We start from the raw sequence: 18,883 nt of genomic DNA, 5'->3' as shown, positions 1-18,883 counted from the left end.
ATGGGACAGAAGGAATATTGGGTAGTTATGAGTCTGGTAATAAGGGAAAAATCAGGTGTGTACCAGTGACTGAATTTACCTTAGAAAATCTAAAATCTCACAACTGAGAAGCAGATATTCGGGTGGAAACTGTTCAGGATAAAAAAATGTGAGAGACAAAAAATGCCTCAGATTTTTAGTTATAACAAATCTGAGGATGAAATAGGAGAAAAGAAATAGGCAAATGTCAAAGGTAGGTCCTGTTTGAAGTATTTTGTGACATAAACTTGGTTTAAAAACAAACAGTAGTCCTGAAGCCATTACATGCATCTGTAGATATTACAGTGATTCGAGAGCTGAGAGGACTTGGAAGAGGCTTATATTTGTATATTCTTAATTTTTTTTCTCTCTGTGAATATTGATGTTTCTGCAACCTCTTCCTCCTAAACCATCAGTCTCTCAAGCTTTTATAACTGCAAAAAATCCAGGCTGCTGGAAGGTGTCCAAGCAATGGTCATCATCACTGGCTTCACCTTGTTGTCTGCATGGATCATTTATTAGTATTTTAGTAGGTCAGGATCCATCCCCTGCCTTTTCAAAGACTGAGGAGGTTTGTAAGTTGTGTCCTACAGCTTCTCAGACTTTGAAATAATTGGGTTTTCTTTGATCTCTGTATTTTGAAAACCCTGATACTGGAGGAAGAGGTTGCAGAGCATTCTGCCAGGGTGATTCCTTGTGTGCAGTGTTGTTTGGAAGAATGATGGTCCTTCAGAGCCCAGGTCATTAGTCTCTATTAGCTCATGGTCAGCCTTCAATGAAGAATTATTTTCAGCCTGATAAAATTACAAAAGGTCTTTTTTATTTGTAATAGGCATGGGTTCCCTGTGAAAATTTGGAAACCTGGAGCCTTATACTCATTAGCCCAAGATTTTCCTTTCCCTGTGTTTTTTTACTTCGCTGGACAAATAACTTTGTTCCCTTTGATGTGCCCAGATGAGAGGTTTTGTGGCTGACTGTTTACACATACACAGTGTTTCTCATGCCTAAATGTTTATGGACATCCATCCTCATAAAAATCTCTGTGCCAGAGGAATTAAGTTGGTGCTGCCTGAAAATACTGAACAAGGAAAGGGTGTGCAGGAACTGATGAGTTTTCTGAGTAAATGAATATTTTCTGAATCTTGGTTCTGTTAGATTACTGAAAATTCTCAGACCCTGCAATACACTTGAACATGTTGCTTCCAGTGAGAATTAGAGGCATAAGCACTCTGAGAATGTAGGTGATCATTTTCATAGTCAAAATGAATCCTCAAAGCCATCCTTCCTGCTTGGGCAGTGAAGGGTATTGCCACCATTTGACCAGTGTCAGAGCTACTACCAAGTAGGTAATAAGGCATTTGCATTTCAGTAGCACCTTTTGAAAATTTGAATCTTCTAAGGGACATTCACAACTTTAAGATTTTCACAGCAAGATTTTTTTGAAAAGCAGTTTGTTTTGTTTTCCAGCTGCTACCGTGCTCGAGTGTCTGGACAAGTGCAAGTTGTCAGAGAGCAACCAGATGGTGCTGCGCAAGCTGGGCATGAAACTGGTTCAGAGACTGGGGCTGACATTTGTGAAGCCAAAGGTGGCGAAATGGAGGTCAGTTTAAAGCTGGAATAGTTAGAAAAAAAATAAAATCCAAAAGGACAAAACCCTTAGAAATACCTAAATCTGTATATTTGTCTTCTGCCCTCCTAAACTTCCCTAAAAGAAAAAGGAGTCCCTGTGTTATTTGGGAACGAACATATTGTTCATTTGTACTATTTGGAAAAAGTAGATTTCTTCTGCTGTAGTTTCCTGTAATTTTTTTCAATTTTGGAACACAAACTAGGGCTGGGAGTAGGCAAATCTGGCTTTGCACGTTGCACAGGCAGAAGCCTGTTCCCATATAACACAGAACTCACGAAATATGGGAAGACACCGACCTTTGTTCCTGATTTAGTACAATTTTGTAAGAGTGAACATAACTTTTTCCATTACCTGGTACTACCCCGATTCGATAGAAAGTTCACAGGGGAAAAGTGGTTTGCAATCCCACTCTGGTTTTGCATATTAGTCAGGTTTTGGTGTCTGGTTTTATGTACTGCCAGAGGGCAAACTCTTTTTGAGATTTCTCGCACTGATATTTTAAAATTGCAGGCTTCCTTGGTGACTATTTTTATTGTATTTATTTTACCAGCTTTTGAGAACATCCTTAGGCATAGAAAATTCTTTTTAGGTGGAGAATGTACCTTGCCCGATGGCAAAAGTCAGTTTAGCATGTAAAGTCTATCTTTTGTAAGAATGCATCTACACCAGGGGCTAAATATCCGAGTACAGCTCGGTCAGAAAGTACTAAGCTGGCTTTAACATTTAAAAAACAATTTTTAATAAGCTGATTTTATTAATTTATTTTTTTTTAGGTTTCAGAGAGTCTTTCAGGGCATGGGAATTTCGCCTCTCTTTATTGTCAGCAGTGGAAAATAGGTTATACTGAAACAGGAAAGGGAGGGATAATGAAAAGGAACCATTTGAATAGTCTGGCTCTTCTCACCTTGGAAAATAGACAACTGGGTCAGGAGGAAGGAGAGTGGGATACTTCTCACTTTCCTTTAAAGCAGCCACTAAATAAGTGGAGAGCTGTAGCCTGGGAGGTGTAGGAATGTGACAGACAGGCTTTGTGTCAGCATGTCCCTATTTCAGTTGGAAAATAAATCAGAAAAATCAATGCAGTGTGTGTCTGTTGTGCAGGTACCAGCGTGGCTGTCGCTCTCTGGCTGCCAACCTGCAAGCTCAGGGTGCTGTTGTGCAGAACCAAAAGAGAGAAGCTGCTGCTGAAGCTGATGATGATGAGGAATATGACATCCCAGCAGAGATTGAAAACGTTGTAGGTGTGTTAAAACTGGAGAGAAATTGTTGTAGTGCTGCAAATTAAATATATGTTGGAAAACAGCCTGCTTAGGGCTAAGAAAGTCACGTGGGTGTCTGTGCTAAATGTGAACAATTGGAAAGACTCTAAAATTTCAGTCTGTGCAACTGATTCAAATAGGTTATGTTTTGTCAGATTATTTGGATTTCAGCATCTCCAGCAGAAAGTCAGTACTGAGCACTTCTTGTGGGGTTAGGGCATGAAATGTTTTTTACCAGTTTTATCCAGTAATGTGAAAGAGGTACCTTGAACCTTTCACAAATGGAAGGCTGAATTAAAATTTGTAATGAAATACACACCAAAAAATGATGTCACATGAAAGCTGAAGAGTTATGGTTTAATTTTCAGACCGTGGTAGTATGAAAGGAACAGCATTTTTAATAGTGTGCAACTGTACAGCAGGTCCTCTGCTTGCTGGCTGGTGAATATTCTGTAAATAAATAGGCCAGAATTGCATCAGAAGACTTTTATGACTGAATAATCTAATGAACCTCTGCAAAAAGCTCCATGACCTCCATTTTGAATCTTTTACCCGACTTAAAATTTCAAATCTGATTTTCTCTTTTTGAAAACAATTTAGACATGTTTCTTTGATTTTTGAGTTGTACGTGGGTGACTAACGGAAGAAATCTAGATACAAAGATTTTTATTAAAGAGGCAGTTTTTTTAAGAGGAAGATGAATTTTGAACATTTTAGGAAATCTTTCTGGTGTTCAATGAGACTAATTTGTTTTTTTTTAAATAAAATTATTTGCAGAGCAATTGTTGGTTGGGCTGAAGGACAAAGACACCATCGTCAGGTGGTCTGCAGCCAAAGGGTAGGTCTGTTGTGGTAGGTCTGTCTGATCAACTAAAGTAAACAATATAGAAATACTAATTTTTTTTAATGACTTACTAGCTGACTGCAGTTCTAATGAGTCACTGTATACTTCTCTTTCTTTAAACTTCTGTAGAATTGGTAGAATAACTGGAAGACTTCCAAAAGAATTAGCAGATGACGTGATCGGGTCTCTGTTGGACTGTTTCAGGTAAAAATCTTATACTGCAGACTTTACATGCATCTGAAACATGGCTGCTTGTGGAACAGGGGGACAAGAGTTAGGGAGACAGGTCTAAAAATCTGTAAATTTTGTTACTGCCCTTCTTCCTGATTTCAAAATCTTTGAAGGCACAGATGGGCCAAGGGTATTCAATAAAGAAATTATTCCTAATCCTTCCCCATTCGAAGGTAAGGTGGAAGGACTGAAGTTGAACTTAGGAAGAATAAAAAAATGCTCATTAACTTGCTGCTTTAGAAGTTCCTGTGTGTGCTCAAGGCTCATGTCTTGAGTGTAGTGTCCATCCTCGGAAATGCAGTGACACTGGAAATGATGTTCAGAAGGGTTGTGAGGATCACGACAGGTAACAAGCCATCTTTGTGTGAGGGGAGGCTGAAACACATAGGGAGAATGAGGAATAAATGGGGTATAATAGAGGTTTATGAACTGGGGAATGGTGTGGAAGTGGTTGCCCTCTACATTTTATATTACTAGAAGCAAAGTCAAGCATCAGGTGGCAGGTTTGGAATAAAGACAAGGCGTGGTTAGTGATGCAGCACAGAGTTCAAGTGTGAAAACTTCTTACCACAGGACCTTGTGGATACTGAAAGTACTTGCCTGAATAAAAAGTGTGCTTTTTGTCTGTGAACTTGCCCATGATCTGCCAGAGTTTGGAAGTGTTTTTGAGAGTGTTGCAATATGCTGGTTCTTACCCTCTTGCTAAGGCTTGTGCTGTGGCTTTGTCAGAGGGGCTTTGGGGCCAGTTTAATCTCCAGCTGGGTCACAAAGATCTATGAGGATGTTCTTTTGGAGCACTTCAGTGTTGGATGTCAGGGCATGTAAAGGACTAAGTTATTAAACAAGTCTTACATGCTTTTTTTAAATATCAAATTGCTCATTGGGTCTCCATTGAGTGCCTGAAAATCTAAACTAGTGGTTTAGAGTAAGCCAGTAACAAAAAGAATTTCTTTATTGACAGGAAATACTGGTCATGTTCAGTTTGTCACTCAGATGTACTCAGTTTTAAGAAGTCCTCACACATTTGTTGAGAGTACAAATTAAAAATACCAACTCAAAGGATGACACGTTAAAAAGAAAGAAGGTATAAAGTCTTAAAAACTTGCAAGGAAAGTATCCACTTAGATGATCCTTCCACTGTGGTACTGTGATTAATTTAAGAGGTGCTGCTGATCTCAATTATCCCTGGAGCTTCAAAGACCTGCACCCAGAGTGTTTTCTTTCCTTGTTTTTCAAGTCATAGGGATGAGTAACTCAGCTCGTAATTGAGTGACCTGCTTTCTTCAGAAGCACCTGGGAACAAACGTAGGCAAGGACAGAGGGAATCTCTGCTGGGTTCTCTGACTAAATGTGTCCAAAATAAGAATAAATCAGTTGCTTGTCAGAGGCACTTGGCTATATCTCTTGGGATAAGAATAAAGGATTTCTTATTTGTAGGTAGGTTATATGTAGACAAGAGTCAGTGAAGAAATAAGGGGTCATTTTTCACAGTGTAGGGAGATGATCATCACAGTCCTGCCAGGGTTTGTGTGAACCCTGTGCTGTTCAATGTACCCATAAAGAATCCTGGAATAAAGAGGAACGAGGAGGTGAGGAAATCAGCTGATGATTTAATGTAGGGAGAGCTGAAGTGGACAGGAAAATGTTACAGAAGCCCAAGTTAAGTAATGAACCAGTAGATGACTTATAAAATATAATGTCTAATGAGTGCAAACTGATGCTCTTGAGGCAAATGCTGCTCACTATAAAACAACTGGAAGCCACTGACCTGTCCAAGTGTTGAAGTGCTCAACTGCTGACAGGGAAAAGAAGGCAAATGGAATGTTGGATATTAGGAAAGGAAGAGATAACAAAACTGAACACTCAAAAGTGATTTAATTGATGGAGCTGGTTACAGGTGGAAAGAAAAAGCAGAGGGACGTGATTTGATGTATCTCCATTATCAATGTGAAGGAAGGGGAAAGCAAGTGGTTGTTTACACTTCACTCTCTCCCATGATGTGAGAGCAGGGAGGCATCAGGAAGTGCATTTTCACGCAATTATAATTAACCTGTGGAAGTCATTGCCACGGGATGTTATGGGAGCCAGAAGTGTAAAGGGAGTTCAAAAAGGGATTATACAAATTAATGGAAGAGAGTCCCTTCAGAGGTTATTAAATCTGGCATCTGGCTGCAACCTCTGGCTGGAGCAGTGTCTGCTGGTGATTACCAGAGCCAGGGGGAGGCAATAAGGGAATGGTCCTTCATGCTGCATCTTTGGCTGAGCATCTGCTCTTGGTCCTTGTCAGAGAGGGGATTCTGGGAGAGATGAAGCTTTGATATGATCTAGTCTGTCTGGTCAATGTTTTATTCTCAGATTCCTAACCCTAGTTTACTACAAAATGAACTTTGTGTATGTTTAACCCTGTAGTGTTCAACCTTTCCCCTTTCCACTCGTTATCTGCCAGCCCACCACAAGTTGTTTGCCATTTTGGGTATTTTTTACTGTGTTCACTACAAGTTTCTCTGGTTTATGCTTTTTAAAGGTAGATAAACACCACTGTTTGCTCAATGCATAAACTCCTGTGATGTGTTTGTTGGGAACTGTCACTCGAACCTCTTTTGCAAGTTAAGGACTGTGTTTGGCACGAAAGTCATTGGTTATTTTGGGTATGTTCTGTAAATCTACATCTTTTACAGTGTACTAGGAAATTGTTTTCCTTTTCTAGATGAGTTTCAGGTATTGTACTCTTTTGTGCTGAGTTACATTTATAACCATAAATGGTTTTTTTGCTTATTTGGTCACATTTATAGCAGTATTCATGTTGCACAAATGGGAAGGAAAACACGTTCAGCTTGTCATTCTTCTATTTTACAAGTCCAGCAGGGTCAATAACACAATGAGCACATGCTGGTTTGGATGAGAGGGGTCTTTTAAAGCGTTAGGGGTTCCCCATGAGAACTGAAATTCTGAAAGGGAGGGTCATTTTTAACCCAGTTTTGTTCTAACACCAGTTTCCAGGAGACGGACAACGCGTGGCACGGGGGGTGCCTGGCCCTGGCCGAGCTGGGCAGGAGAGGATTGCTGCTCCCTTCCCGAATTTCAGATGGTGAGTTGGAGTTCATGTGAGTTCATGAAATAACCATTTATATTATTAGAGATCAAATGTGTGGCAATAGGCTGGAATTTGCTGATGTGAGTGTGCTGAAGGATGAGTGAAGTATTGAATTCTGGAGTAAAACATACGCCCATGGGGATATTTAAGTACTTCTGTCAAAGCATTGGCTTGGGTGTGCCTTTTTTATACTTAATAAATATTTCTTTCCAAAATGGAATAATTTCTTGGGGTTTTTTCTCTTTCTTCCTCCCTCCCATGTTTCTTTGTGCAGTTGTATAAAATAATTCTGAATGTCTCTATATTGTGTCAGTGTCATTATTTAAATAGAATATATTAAATAATTGATGACTAACTTGCACTTTAAAGCCAGTAGCTTGTGCTGTTTGTTTCTGGTTAAATTTCAAAGGCCAGTTAGTTTCATGTAATTTATACATTAACTGTTTATGTTTTTAATGGGTTTTTGAAATAGCAGGATGGAAAGAAAAAGAACAGGACAGAGGAATTGTTTCTTTGTGTGTTCTGTAGTTTTCAACATACATTGAAGTACAGAGGTACTAATGTGAAAAGGAGGAGTTCTCTGTGATTTTGGTCAAGGTTTTACAGAGTGGGAATGACAAAAGCACAGTGCAGCAGTACACATCCATTCTTGGGTGCTTTTACAGCAGTGTCTTGTTCCAGATGGTTCTTTGGATCCTCTCTGGTGCTCCTGTGTTGAACAGAGAAGTTGAACACTAAATTTCAAAAATGTTTCAAAACTGGTGTTGCCAAATCTTTCCTATTCTGAAGATCTGTAAAATATGGCATTTAATACAGTTTATTACTGTGTCTCCATAGAAAGAATTCGTGTCCAGTGTGGCACGTGCTGCACGTGAGAAGGTTTGTGCAGTGAGCCTTCAGTTGGTTTCTCTTTTTAATTACTTACATGATAAAGGTGAAACAGTTAAAAACCTCCCAGCTTAAGGCTGGGGAATCATGAATGGAAAATCCTCCAAAGGTAAGCCTCTGACAAAAGCAAAACTGTACATCTCTGTCAGGGAATCTGGATAACCTCATGTCAGAGATTTTTATTTCATTTGAGAAGGAGAGATCAGGTAGAGTTCATCACTGGAGCTTGTTTTTATGGATAATATTTGTATAGAGCTGGGGGAGAACAAATCTTTGAAGTGTATGGAAAAACCACCAAGAAGGTTTTCCTTGTTCACTTAAATTCAAATTAACAAGAAAAGAGATACCTGAGGTTGTTTTTAAAATTATGGATAAAGGTAACTATGAAACTTTCTGCTTCCAGAGAATAGTGAGGCAAATAGTAATGTAGTGTGAAAAGCAGCAGTGGTGACACTAGACTGTAATTTTCTGTTTGGAAATTAGGGATTTGGTAGTGTCTCTCCTAAGCTTGAAGCTTTAAACTTGGACTGGAAAGCAGCCCTTTCTCCTTATTTGATGACATACTGATGTACAGCTCTATACATCACCCTGACTTACTGCTTGCTGTTGTCATTTGAGTTAATTGAGCTTTTCCTGTTACCTCATTCCCTCTGTTCAAACTCAGGTTGCTATTCTTGCCTTCTGATAATCTGGGAAAAGCTTTTTTCCGTGAAAGATGAAATTACAGATCAGTGTATTCTCATTTTGTTTCTTAGCTCAGAAGCTGAACCCCTGTAATTTACTGTTTAATGCTGAACTGGTTACAATGCTCTGGCTGAGCTGTTGGCTCAAAGCACCACAGCATGAAACATGAGGGGAAAAAAATCTGGGAATTCGGCATTATATTGAATGCAGCTCCACTTCCTTATGTAGGTTCACACCTACTAGTGATGCTCAGGCAGGGGAGGATGTATTTTACCTGAATAATGATCAGTGAGAAATGTATACCCATGGTTTTATGTGAATAACACTTGCTCTGGGTTTATCCTTACACTGATACTGCCACTGTGCAAATTTACACAGGGACAGCAGCTTTAAGGCAGAAGGAATTTTGAGCTTTGTTATGTGGAGCTGAAGTTGCCAAAATTCTGCTTGTCAGCTGAAAATTTAGTTAGCAATTTCTGGCTGCTTTTTCTTCAACATACATGTTGTAGTGTAGTGAATGCGTTTGTGTTCATGAACGACTTTCCATATATTTTAAATACAGATCACAAGATTTATTTGAAAAACTGCCAGTTTATATACACAGTCATAGAAGCAGGAATTAGTTTGGGCTGTCTGTAGAAGCACACAGAAAATGACAGTGAGTGATACACACATACTGAAACAGGACCTTCACCAGGAGAGTTTGCCTCAGGTGAAATAAATTATATAAATAACCTTTTAGGCCTGGAGTTTGAAGGCTGCCCAGTGTCTGTCTAACCTCAGCAAAGCAGGCACCTATTCTTCATATTTTCAGTGTTGTTTTCATAGTGATTCATTTAAAGTTGAACATGAACTGCATTTGTTAAACCCATTCAGGCTTTCTTTGGTTTGACTTGAATCTTGGTCTTAGTGTGAGGAGAGCTCACTTAGACAGGCTTTGGGTCAGTTTGGTTAAACTGGCATCTGTCTCTGAGTAACTAAATTTGATCTGTTCTGTCTTATGGCAGAATGGCAAAGTGCATTCATACACAGAGCAGTTTTTACAGTAAATTCTGAATAGCCAGGTTTAATCTTAAGCTTATTTAAACTACTGCACAGTGACATGAAAAGGTTTTCAAAGAAAAAAGACAAAAACCCCCTCTACTAGATGAAGTTAAGCCTGAAAAAAGACTATGGCAGCGTGTTGTTGAGCAATATTATTTCTAGAGCTTAAACATCTTTTAAGAAAAGAAGTTGTAAAAGTTATTTTACATCAATACAATTGCAAAAACCCCTTAAAGATTCATCTAATGTACTTTGGCTTTAGTAATGAATGCAAAAATTCACTCATCAAAACCTGAGCTTATACAAGGCAAAGTTCAGTTACTTAAAAATATTAATATAAAATTATAAACATTATTTACAATGGAGAGATGGAATGCATCTTGTCAAGGGCCAAGTCCAATGAGAGACACGTTGTAGGAATTCCGTGATGTTGCTGGTAACCAGCTCCTGTGACCAGAAAAGGGGAGGATTAGGACACTCTTGTCCTCTTCCTCAAGGTGAAGACTCTGCTGCAGTCATTGGGCCTGACTCTCTTAGCTCCTTGCTGGGCCTTTGCGGATTCCTTTTGACTTGTCCTTTTTTGCCCCTTAACTTTCTGATTGCACTGAGTATCCTGAGCATCAGAGGAATTACAGGAGGCTTCCGTGGCCGGAGCTTTGCTGTCCTGGGGGCTCTGCCCGTCGCCGTCCAGCCGGGCCGTGCCGGGGCTGTACGAGGCCAGCTGGCACAGGGCCACGGCCGCCGTCTGCTTCTGCTCGTCACAGCTCTCCATGAGCCGCAGATCCTGAGCCTCGCTGCGCTGTCCCGGGAAGGATTTGTCACAGGCACTGCTGCTGGGGTTCTTGGGGTTGCCTCCCTCCACCCCGGAGCTCTCGCTCTCGGTGCCGGGGGCGGCGGCGGCGCCGTTGTCCTGAGACGGGCTGTGGAAGGACGTTTTCAGGCTCGCTGTGTTACAGGAATCCTTCACCGAGAGGTTCAGGGGCACGTCCTGCAGGTCCAGAAAGCTCTGCCTGTCTGGTTTGGATGGGGTTTTGTACATGTGCTCGTGGATAGGTCCTGTGCTCGTGTCGGCCTTTTTGGAGAGGTTGAGAGGAGCTATCCCCGTGTCTTCCTCCGTGTTGGACAATGAGCCTGCGTTGTTCTGGCTGTCAGGCTGTGTGTGTGAGTCTTCATCAGTGACGTTAATGCTGAAAGAAATGAGGAGAAAAGAGAATTCACTATCAGTTGCTCTTTTGAACTGGGGCTGAGGGGCAGGAGGAGGAAAAAATCTGGACTTCTAGGCTATAAGTCTGACAATTTTGTTGTTTCTCCTTCAACTCCCCAAGTCCCTTTCACCAGACCTATCACTGTAATACAGGTAATTCCCTGAAGTACACAAACACACACATAGTTACTGCACTGGAAATGCCTGGTACCCTTAAAGAGAATGAGTGGGCTGCTGTGGGCTGCACTGTGCTGTGCACAGTTAGTACAGAACATGTTGTTTCCCTGCTGCAAATTTAAATATATTTAAGGGGCATTGCATGACATGTGCCCATCTATCTTTGCGTGCCCCTGGTAAACCTGACAAGCACTTGCAAAGTGATTTTGTCACTTTACCTGGTGGGTGAGTCCCCTCTCTCCTGCTGTGTCTGCACACCTGGAAGTGCAGTCGCTTGGTCAGTGCTTTTTCTCACGGGTCTGAAGGCTGTGAAGTTTTCTTCTGGTTGGTCATACTTGCCCAGGGATGTGGAAGATGACTTGTTGGAGAGGTCAAATAAGCCCTCGCACGCGTGGCTTGTCTGGGTGAAGTTGGTGGGGCTGGGTCTGCCAGGGGAGCCCGTTGCTGCGCTGCCCGCGAGAGGGCTCATTTTGGCATTCTCTCTTTCATTTTGGTCATCCTTGGAGTTACCTTTGCCATGCAACAATGTCATTTCTTTTTCATAATCTGCTTGTTTTTTATGTGAGCTTAGAGGGTATTGTTGGGAAGGGCTTAAAGAAGCTGGGTACAGCAAGGTAGTTTCTTCCATCAGATGAGAGTTTTGATCCCTGTTTATACCAGCTACGTGTGAAAATCTGTAAAATGGGGGATCTGTTGGCCTACAAAATCCATATGGTATCGGTGGAGTGGAGTGATATTGTTGGAACAATCGATAGTGTTCGTATGCTGATGGATTTATGGGTTTTGGAAGTGGCCCAGGGTGGGGAAGAAAGTGTCTTTGATCTTGTGCTCCATAGACAGAGAGGGCAGAGCTTTCACACTCTGAGTTACCTGGGAGCAGGTAGGGTGTGTAGATAGCCAGCCTGTGCTCATAGAAGTGGGGGGAGTACTCGGGAATCATCGGCTGCATGTAAGGTGAAATGGAACCAAAGCCTTTCGTGGGAGCGACTTTGTGTGGAAACTCTGGGAGGAAAGGAGAACCCGCCTTCCACGGGTGAGCTGGTGCATGAAACGCAGACTTGGTGTGGAAAGGGGAGCTTTTGTTTGAGAGGGACAGGATTTCAGAGGCTTCACTGATCTCCGGGCCTTTGCTGTCCCGGTGTTCTCCGACGGGAACGAAGGCCGAGGGCCTCACCATGCCCTCCATCAGGGGCTGCACGCTGAGGGCGCTTTCTGCTGCGGAGCTGGCAGGGCTTATTTCCTTCGGGATCGCAGGTTTCTGTCCTTGAATCGCCGCGTTTGTTGCCTGGTTTTGTAACTCAACGTTTTCCTTGGCATCTTCTTTTGCAAAAGGATACTGAGGCTTTGAATCGAGGCTCGACAGTCCGTTTGTGACAGATTTGGAGGAGGTTGGTTTGACGGGAGGTTCGAGCTGATTGATCTGTTTGGGCTCCAGGGAACTGCTCTTTGGACACTTGATGACTCGATCCTGCTCCGACACCAAAGTGATGGAGTTTTTGCAGAGGCCGTACTTCATGTGGTTGAAGAGATGGGATTTCTCATTGCAAGTGAAGGGGCACTGGAAACACTTGTACTTGAACGGCTTTCCCGGTGGTCTTGGGATGTAATGAGGCTTCTTGGGTTTGCGTTCTTTGAGGAGGCTCATTTTTTTTCTGCTTTAAACAATTAAATGTAATGGTTCTTTATAAAAACTTTTCTTGTGGTTCGCCTTCCTCAGTCGTAGCCTCGTGATGTTTCCGGTTTTTCAGGTTTCTAGAATCCTTCTTCCCAGGTGAGGAGAAGCTCCCGTGGTGTCTCAGGGAAGAGGGTGCTGGAAAACAGCGCTTTTGCCACTGGTAGTGCAGGAACTGTAACACAAAGTTTGAAATCAGCTGTGGTGGAACACTGGAACAAAATACTAAGTAGTGCATTCTCTTAGCTGCATTCCCCCTTGTACTGCATAAGTTGCGATGGTTTTTTTTTTAAAACAAACAGAAGTGCTGGATGCCAGACCTGAGTTGGACAGGCATTGACCTTTGGCATCCTCCTGCACCCAGACCCAGTCACACAAGTGGCCTAATTTCCAGCAGCAGCACTTGTCACCTGCCCCTGCTGCCGGCTCGGGGGAGTTCCCTTTGAAAACCCGGGGAACCTTCATTGAGAAGATGAAAGTAGAAATCCAGGCGGAGCTGCTGAGAGAGGAGTGGAGGTGGGTGGGATGGGAAGGGGCAGGTCCTGGCAGTGCTGGATGTGGGGTGAGCCTGTCGGGCCGGTCGGGGAGAGCGAGGAGGGAATTTCCTGCTCTGGTGACACAGGGTGGGGTGGACGGGTCGCACTTGGGCGGCTGACTGGGCTCTTTCTGGGACTGACCAGCCCCTCTTCACTGGGGTGGCGTTTCCCAACAGCCCAATCTCAGTGGATACCTCAAAAGTGGCCAATCTCTCGAAGGATAAAACCACACCGATTTTCTTCCTCTTCCTAATTCAATTAAGAGAAATGAGCACTGCAGTGTCTGACTAATGGAATCCTCTGCCTGATAAACACTTCCCCCGTCCTCCTGCTGCGTGTGGCTCCTCGCCGATTGCACGGGGTTAACACGGACACCCAAGTGTGTTAACTCGGGGGAAAAAAAGTGTCTGACAGCAATTGATTTATGGGGGAAGGATCTATCTGCCTTTCTCTGGAAAAACGGAGGTTGTGGATACTTTATCCAGCCCAGTGATTTGCTGGGTAGATAAGTCGGGAGGGCTTGTACCGGCTTGTTCCATTATGTTCACTGATTCTGAAGGCGTGAGAAACTCTCGCAGTCAAGTTCTCATGATTTTATAGGATGTGTTATGGCAGAGATCTAAAAACTGATGATTTCATCATGAACTACAAGCATCATTATCAAAATGATGACTGTTGCAAAACCACCTACTGTATCTATTGTGTTACCCGAAACTACGGGAATATTAATTGTAAGGGTGACGAGATAGCTCCCTTTTTTTTTTTTTTCCCTAAAGAAAGCTTTTTACACAGAAGTTTGAATTAGGAGTATTAAAATCCTGAGTTTATGAAAAGAATTGCTGGTAATTACGTGCTGTGAGATTTTAGTTAAAGCAGAGATGTTTTGCATTTCTTAAATCAGAGATTATTTAATAGAAAATGACAGGCAACACATGATGAAAACTGAAGGCAAAGCTACAGAATTGCTGCTTGTTTCATCAGGTACAGTAATTCTAGCAAATTGTATTAAATGTTGTTTCTGATGTCATAGAAATATTAATTTTGTTAAAATAGTAATTGTGAAGGCACCCTGAAAAATGCAAAGCTGCTCTTTAAGTGGAAAAAGCAATCAAGCTTTTTCCTAAAACTAACTATTAAATGTGCTTCAGATTAAAGAAAAAGGAATGTCTAGAGAAGTAGCTTTTTGTTTTTCAGGTTTTAACAAAGCTTTGTTAGTTGTTTGAGTTGGATACTGATACTATAACAACAACAACAAAAATGCAGCAGCATGTTAAAGTCTTGTCACTGGAGCCTGGTTGAAATGGTAGTTCAATAAATTAAAAAAAAAAGTCATATAGTATTTTAAAATATTTTAAATTACAACAGGCAGAATTCCTTTGAAAGATTAAGAAAAATGTTTTTACATTAAATAAATGAAATACTGAGGCATAGGAGGAGAGGTCCAGATAGGGAACTGGGCTTTTTTTCTCTGCCTTAAGTGAACTTGTTGCATTTATTTTTGACTAATGATTTATAACTAACATGGAAAGTTTGCAATGGACTTGGTTGAGTCAGTTTGGACCTGTTATTCTTTGTTTCTTCTTGGAAGTGCTTGTACTAATTATTCTTGAAAAAAAAGATATTGTTGTCAAAGCTGCATCTCTTTCTTAGCTGAGCCATTTATGATAACGTCCGAATCTGCATTCAGGTGCAGCACTTGTAATAAAGGGATGGTAATTAGATTTCCTCGTTCTGCCAGCTTTCCTTTGCTTCATAATGAAAATTCCTGTGTGTCCTGTCCTCCCCCCTCTGACTTTGTACTCGGTATTTAACTTTGATTCAAGTTATTCCTGTTGGACAGAGTATTAACTATCGTTTCTTAACGAGATAAAATGTGTTGTTGCAGTTTTAATGTTCGAAATTTTGAGCCTTGCAGCTCCTTTGCCGTGGAGACAGCAGGAGAGCATTCCAACAGCTCCTTATTCCTTTCCATTTAATTTGTTTTGATGGCTCCCAGAACCTGCTGCTCTGACTTGGGAGGTGCAGAGCAAGCAGCTCATTTTAAAGGGTGTTTACCCTTTCCTAAACTTAGGTCAGTGCCAGCCAGGTGAATGTTCTCTTTCTCTCTTTTAGTATTTAATCCCTTCTTTTCTCCTGGTTTGAAAATGCCAGTAATAAAATATTTCTAAAGCCAGACAAGAAGGATAATTTCTCCTTCAGTCTCTAACTAAAACATGGGAGTATCTGGCAGAGGGACATATTTCATAATTAAAAACCCATTAAAACTATTTGATCCCACAAATACAGCCAGAAAGGACATTGATGGTTTAAAATAGGTCCAACCAATTAAAACTGTCCCTATATAAATAAAGTTGCTTCCAGCTGTAGAGTGTATTGTGCTGCTGAAGTTAAAATTTAATATTAGAAAAATGAAAATACATGGTTCTTTTTCTTAAAGTTTCAGTGCATAACTTATGATATCCTTAAAAATGGGAAAAAAATCTTCAATAGCAAGATGATAATTTTTATGTTACTTTTCTTTTTAGATTGAGAATTTATTTCCTGTAGACATGGCTGGAGAAATGCAGATGATTATATATCATTATGATTTTCTAGTTTTGAAACTTCAGTAGATTATTTATTTGTATTTTTATTGAAAGCAGGTTATTCAATATTGGCTAAGCTTGAGGTTGTCTGAGCTGTTTGTTTTTGTCAATAGTAACCTCCCCGTGGCTTTCGAACCTGTCGCCCTTTCCAACCTGAGGCTGATGGCTCCAAGTTCTCTTCCTTCTATTTTTAAAAGCAGGTTGTTGCTCCTTCCTTGCCTTTAACCTCTTGGCAGGTTCAGAAAGCAGGAATGTAGTTGGACATTGTGTGTGTGTGTGTAAATATAACACAAATGTCCGTGGGGAGAAGTGTATACACACATAGGCACATGTGTATTCATACACACACAGAGATATGTGCATACAGATCTGTGCATGTTGTTTTTTAGGGTTTTAAGTAGTCCAAATTGTTTAAGATGCCCAGTTGATCAAAGAGGAAATTTCAAAATGTCTTTTATTACAAGCAGGGACAGTAATTACATTTCTTTTTAGGACACTGCTTCAGCAAAGTACGTAACAGCTGGTCATGCCCACCCCATTATTATTGCAGGCTCCTTCTGGTGATGTGGATCTCTCTGACCAGGAGGACTCACTGGGGTGGAACATTTTGAAGGACATGCTATAATTAAAATATTGTGATGTGGCATTATTGCATAACCCAAGGACATGCCATTGTCACCTACCCAGGGTGTTGCAAGAACTAGATTTGTGAGTTTTATTCTAGCTGAGATTTTCCAGCGATTAACCACCCCTCCCTGCTAAACTTCCAGGTCCTTCAAACTGAAAGATAAATTTTAATGCAACTGTTTGTTAATTAGGAGGAAATGTGGGTGAGAGCAGTGGGCTGGGAAGGGAGTGAGTGTGGAAGGTACAGACCCACAGGAGCTCCGTGTGTGTGTCCGTGCATGCGAGAGGAAGCACAGAAGCAGAGATTAAATGAGTTGCTCAGGCAGCGTGGGTGAGGAGTAAAAATCTTTGTACATACTAAGTTAATAAATCAATGTCTTAATACGCTTCAATTGGCTAGAAAAGGGAAAACAATCCAATTTTCTGCTAAATTTCCAGAAGCTGGAAAAATTAATAAATCAAAGCTTGTGCCCCTTATTTTCATAGGAGCTTTTCAGATGTACTCGACACGACTCTGTGAAGCAGAGTTGGCAGAGTAAGCACAGCATTTTTAAGCTATACAGCTTTTTCTCCTACTTCAATATAATACATTAACTCTCTGTAGGAAAAAAAAAAAAGGTCCTTAAAAAACCCTTTGCACCAACAAGAGTGAATCACTGTAAAAACTTGCAAGAGTTAGATTTTCTCTAAAACATTCCCATCTCCTGTTGAAACTTTCTGCTGAAAGCTGAGAGTGGTGCCGTGAGTGCACCTGCTGGAGTAACCCCGGCTGCTGGGACAGCTGGGGACCGAGCACCCCGCATTTCCTCCTCAGATGTGGACACAAACACACTTCATTTAAAGAAAGGTTCTAAAGGAATGGACTTACCAGGCACGGGGGTGTCCGAGGGCCGTGGTGAGCGCGGGTGAGCTGGAGCTGTCACTGCTGTGAGAGCAGTACCTGTTCTCTGCCCGAGCCCTGAGTGAAACTGCAGGAGGCTGTTCCAGGGGAGGGACCTGAGCGTGTAGGAGTTGAGCCCTCGGGGTGTAGAGATGCACCTGATATTACTCCAGCCTGCAGCTACGATTCATTTGTTTGCGTCCACCGCTCTCCTCCAGCATTACCTCAGCACCCCGGGATCGAACAGAGCTCCTGTGCCCTCCAACAACCACCTTTGCCTCTCAGCTGTCTCTTCCTCTGGGAGGCGGTTGTGGGGTCAGAAATGTCTTAGTTAACACTGAGGATATTTTAACTTCTGTACAAGTGACTCGTGGGCAGCAGAACTGGCTCCACACAGCGGGTAGCAAAGCTTACAAATAGGGTTTTACTTCTTTGATAGAGACTGACATTTTTTATTGAATGCTTTCGCAGCTTTAATATTCTTGCTGGTTTGTTTTTTTTTTTCCTCCCCCCTCTTCATTTTTGTTTAAATCTTTTTGTCCTTCACGAGTCTCCTTTCCGAAGGCGGGACTGAACTGACTCCAAGCTCGCTTGCCACAGGAACCTGCCAAAGCTTGTCTATAATCGACAGCCAAATGTGCAGGTCCTGGAAAGGGAAAGGAGTCACCGCAGGAGGGATTGACTGTCGTGTCTGTGTGTTTGCTCAGGAGCTGTGAAATCCAGCGGTGAAGGGAGAAAGTCAACTGATCACCCACTGATTAGTGCTGGGCCTGGCTTTTAGTTGGGTTTTAGGGTTTGTAAATGACAAATTTATTAGTGCCTTTGCCAGTCTCCTGGTGACAGGGCTGAGTTGTTCAGGGAGACGATACCCTCTCCTGTGCAGGTTGGTAAAAGAGGAAAATCTTTTGATAGTTGTGGCTCTGTCTAAAAAACGTTCCTGTTAATGTATAAACAAAGGGGCTTTTGGCTACTAATTCTAATGTCACTGAGATGTTAAAACTTCTGTTCAAAACTGAGATTCAGCTGGATGAACACAAGAACCCTGTTGTTTCACCCACTGCTCTATAGATAAGACAGTTGCAGATTATTGAAACTTTAAAATAGGGAAGTATGATGAATTTTATACGTGGCAGAAGTGTGGTCTTTTAAATGAAAATTAATAAGGAAATTGTCACTACAAAACCTGTTTAGGCAGTGGGTAAAAGTTGTTTCAAAATCAGTTTCTAAAGCAGTGTCTTAAAAATAATTTTAAAGGTGTTGCCTTTGGCTTGGTGGAATTATTTACAGACATCTACTTCCCTATGTGGGTACACAGGTCACTGTCCTTCTCCTTGCTGTGCTGGTGTAAGTTTCTGGAAAAAAAAATCAAATTACAAGCAAGCACTAATTTTAAGGTAAAAGAGTGGCTCTTGTGTGGGTTTTTTAATTTATTTTTAAATTATTTGTATGCTACTGGGATGCAGCATAGCAGTGTAAAAAGGTGTAATATTACTGTCACATTACTCACTAG

General features: G+C 41.5%; 2 protein-coding genes across 4 annotated transcripts in view; one reads left to right on the top strand and one right to left on the bottom strand.

Moving 5' to 3' along the window:
* TBCD (tubulin folding cofactor D) overlaps positions 1 to 18,883 on the top strand; it is a 116,907-nt gene that overhangs the window by 20,602 nt on the left and 77,422 nt on the right. For all 3 annotated transcript variants that reach the window (XM_032706570.1, XM_032706571.1, XM_032706572.1), the window contains exons 9-13: positions 1,486 to 1,618; positions 2,750 to 2,889; positions 3,685 to 3,745; positions 3,881 to 3,955; positions 6,976 to 7,070. In XM_032706570.1, the coding sequence (XP_032562461.1) occupies positions 1,486 to 1,618; positions 2,750 to 2,889; positions 3,685 to 3,745; positions 3,881 to 3,955; positions 6,976 to 7,070 (504 nt within the window). The remainder of the gene's footprint in view (positions 1 to 1,485; positions 1,619 to 2,749; positions 2,890 to 3,684; positions 3,746 to 3,880; positions 3,956 to 6,975; positions 7,071 to 18,883) is intronic.
* ZNF750 (zinc finger protein 750) lies at positions 9,221 to 17,474 on the bottom strand. Its single transcript, XM_032706573.1, has 3 exons — positions 17,362 to 17,474; positions 11,292 to 12,920; positions 9,221 to 10,879 (listed from the first exon to the last, which is right to left on the bottom strand). Exons 2-3 carry the CDS (start codon positions 12,716 to 12,718, stop codon positions 10,162 to 10,164), a joined length of 2,145 nt encoding a protein of 714 aa, XP_032562464.1. The 5' UTR covers positions 12,719 to 12,920; positions 17,362 to 17,474; the 3' UTR covers positions 9,221 to 10,161.

The sequence above is a fragment of the Chiroxiphia lanceolata genome, chromosome 19 (assembly GCF_009829145.1).
Source record: "Chiroxiphia lanceolata isolate bChiLan1 chromosome 19, bChiLan1.pri, whole genome shotgun sequence".
In the NCBI taxonomy this organism is placed as follows: Eukaryota; Metazoa; Chordata; class Aves; order Passeriformes; family Pipridae; genus Chiroxiphia; species Chiroxiphia lanceolata.
This window is presented reverse-complemented; position numbering and strand designations above follow the sequence as displayed.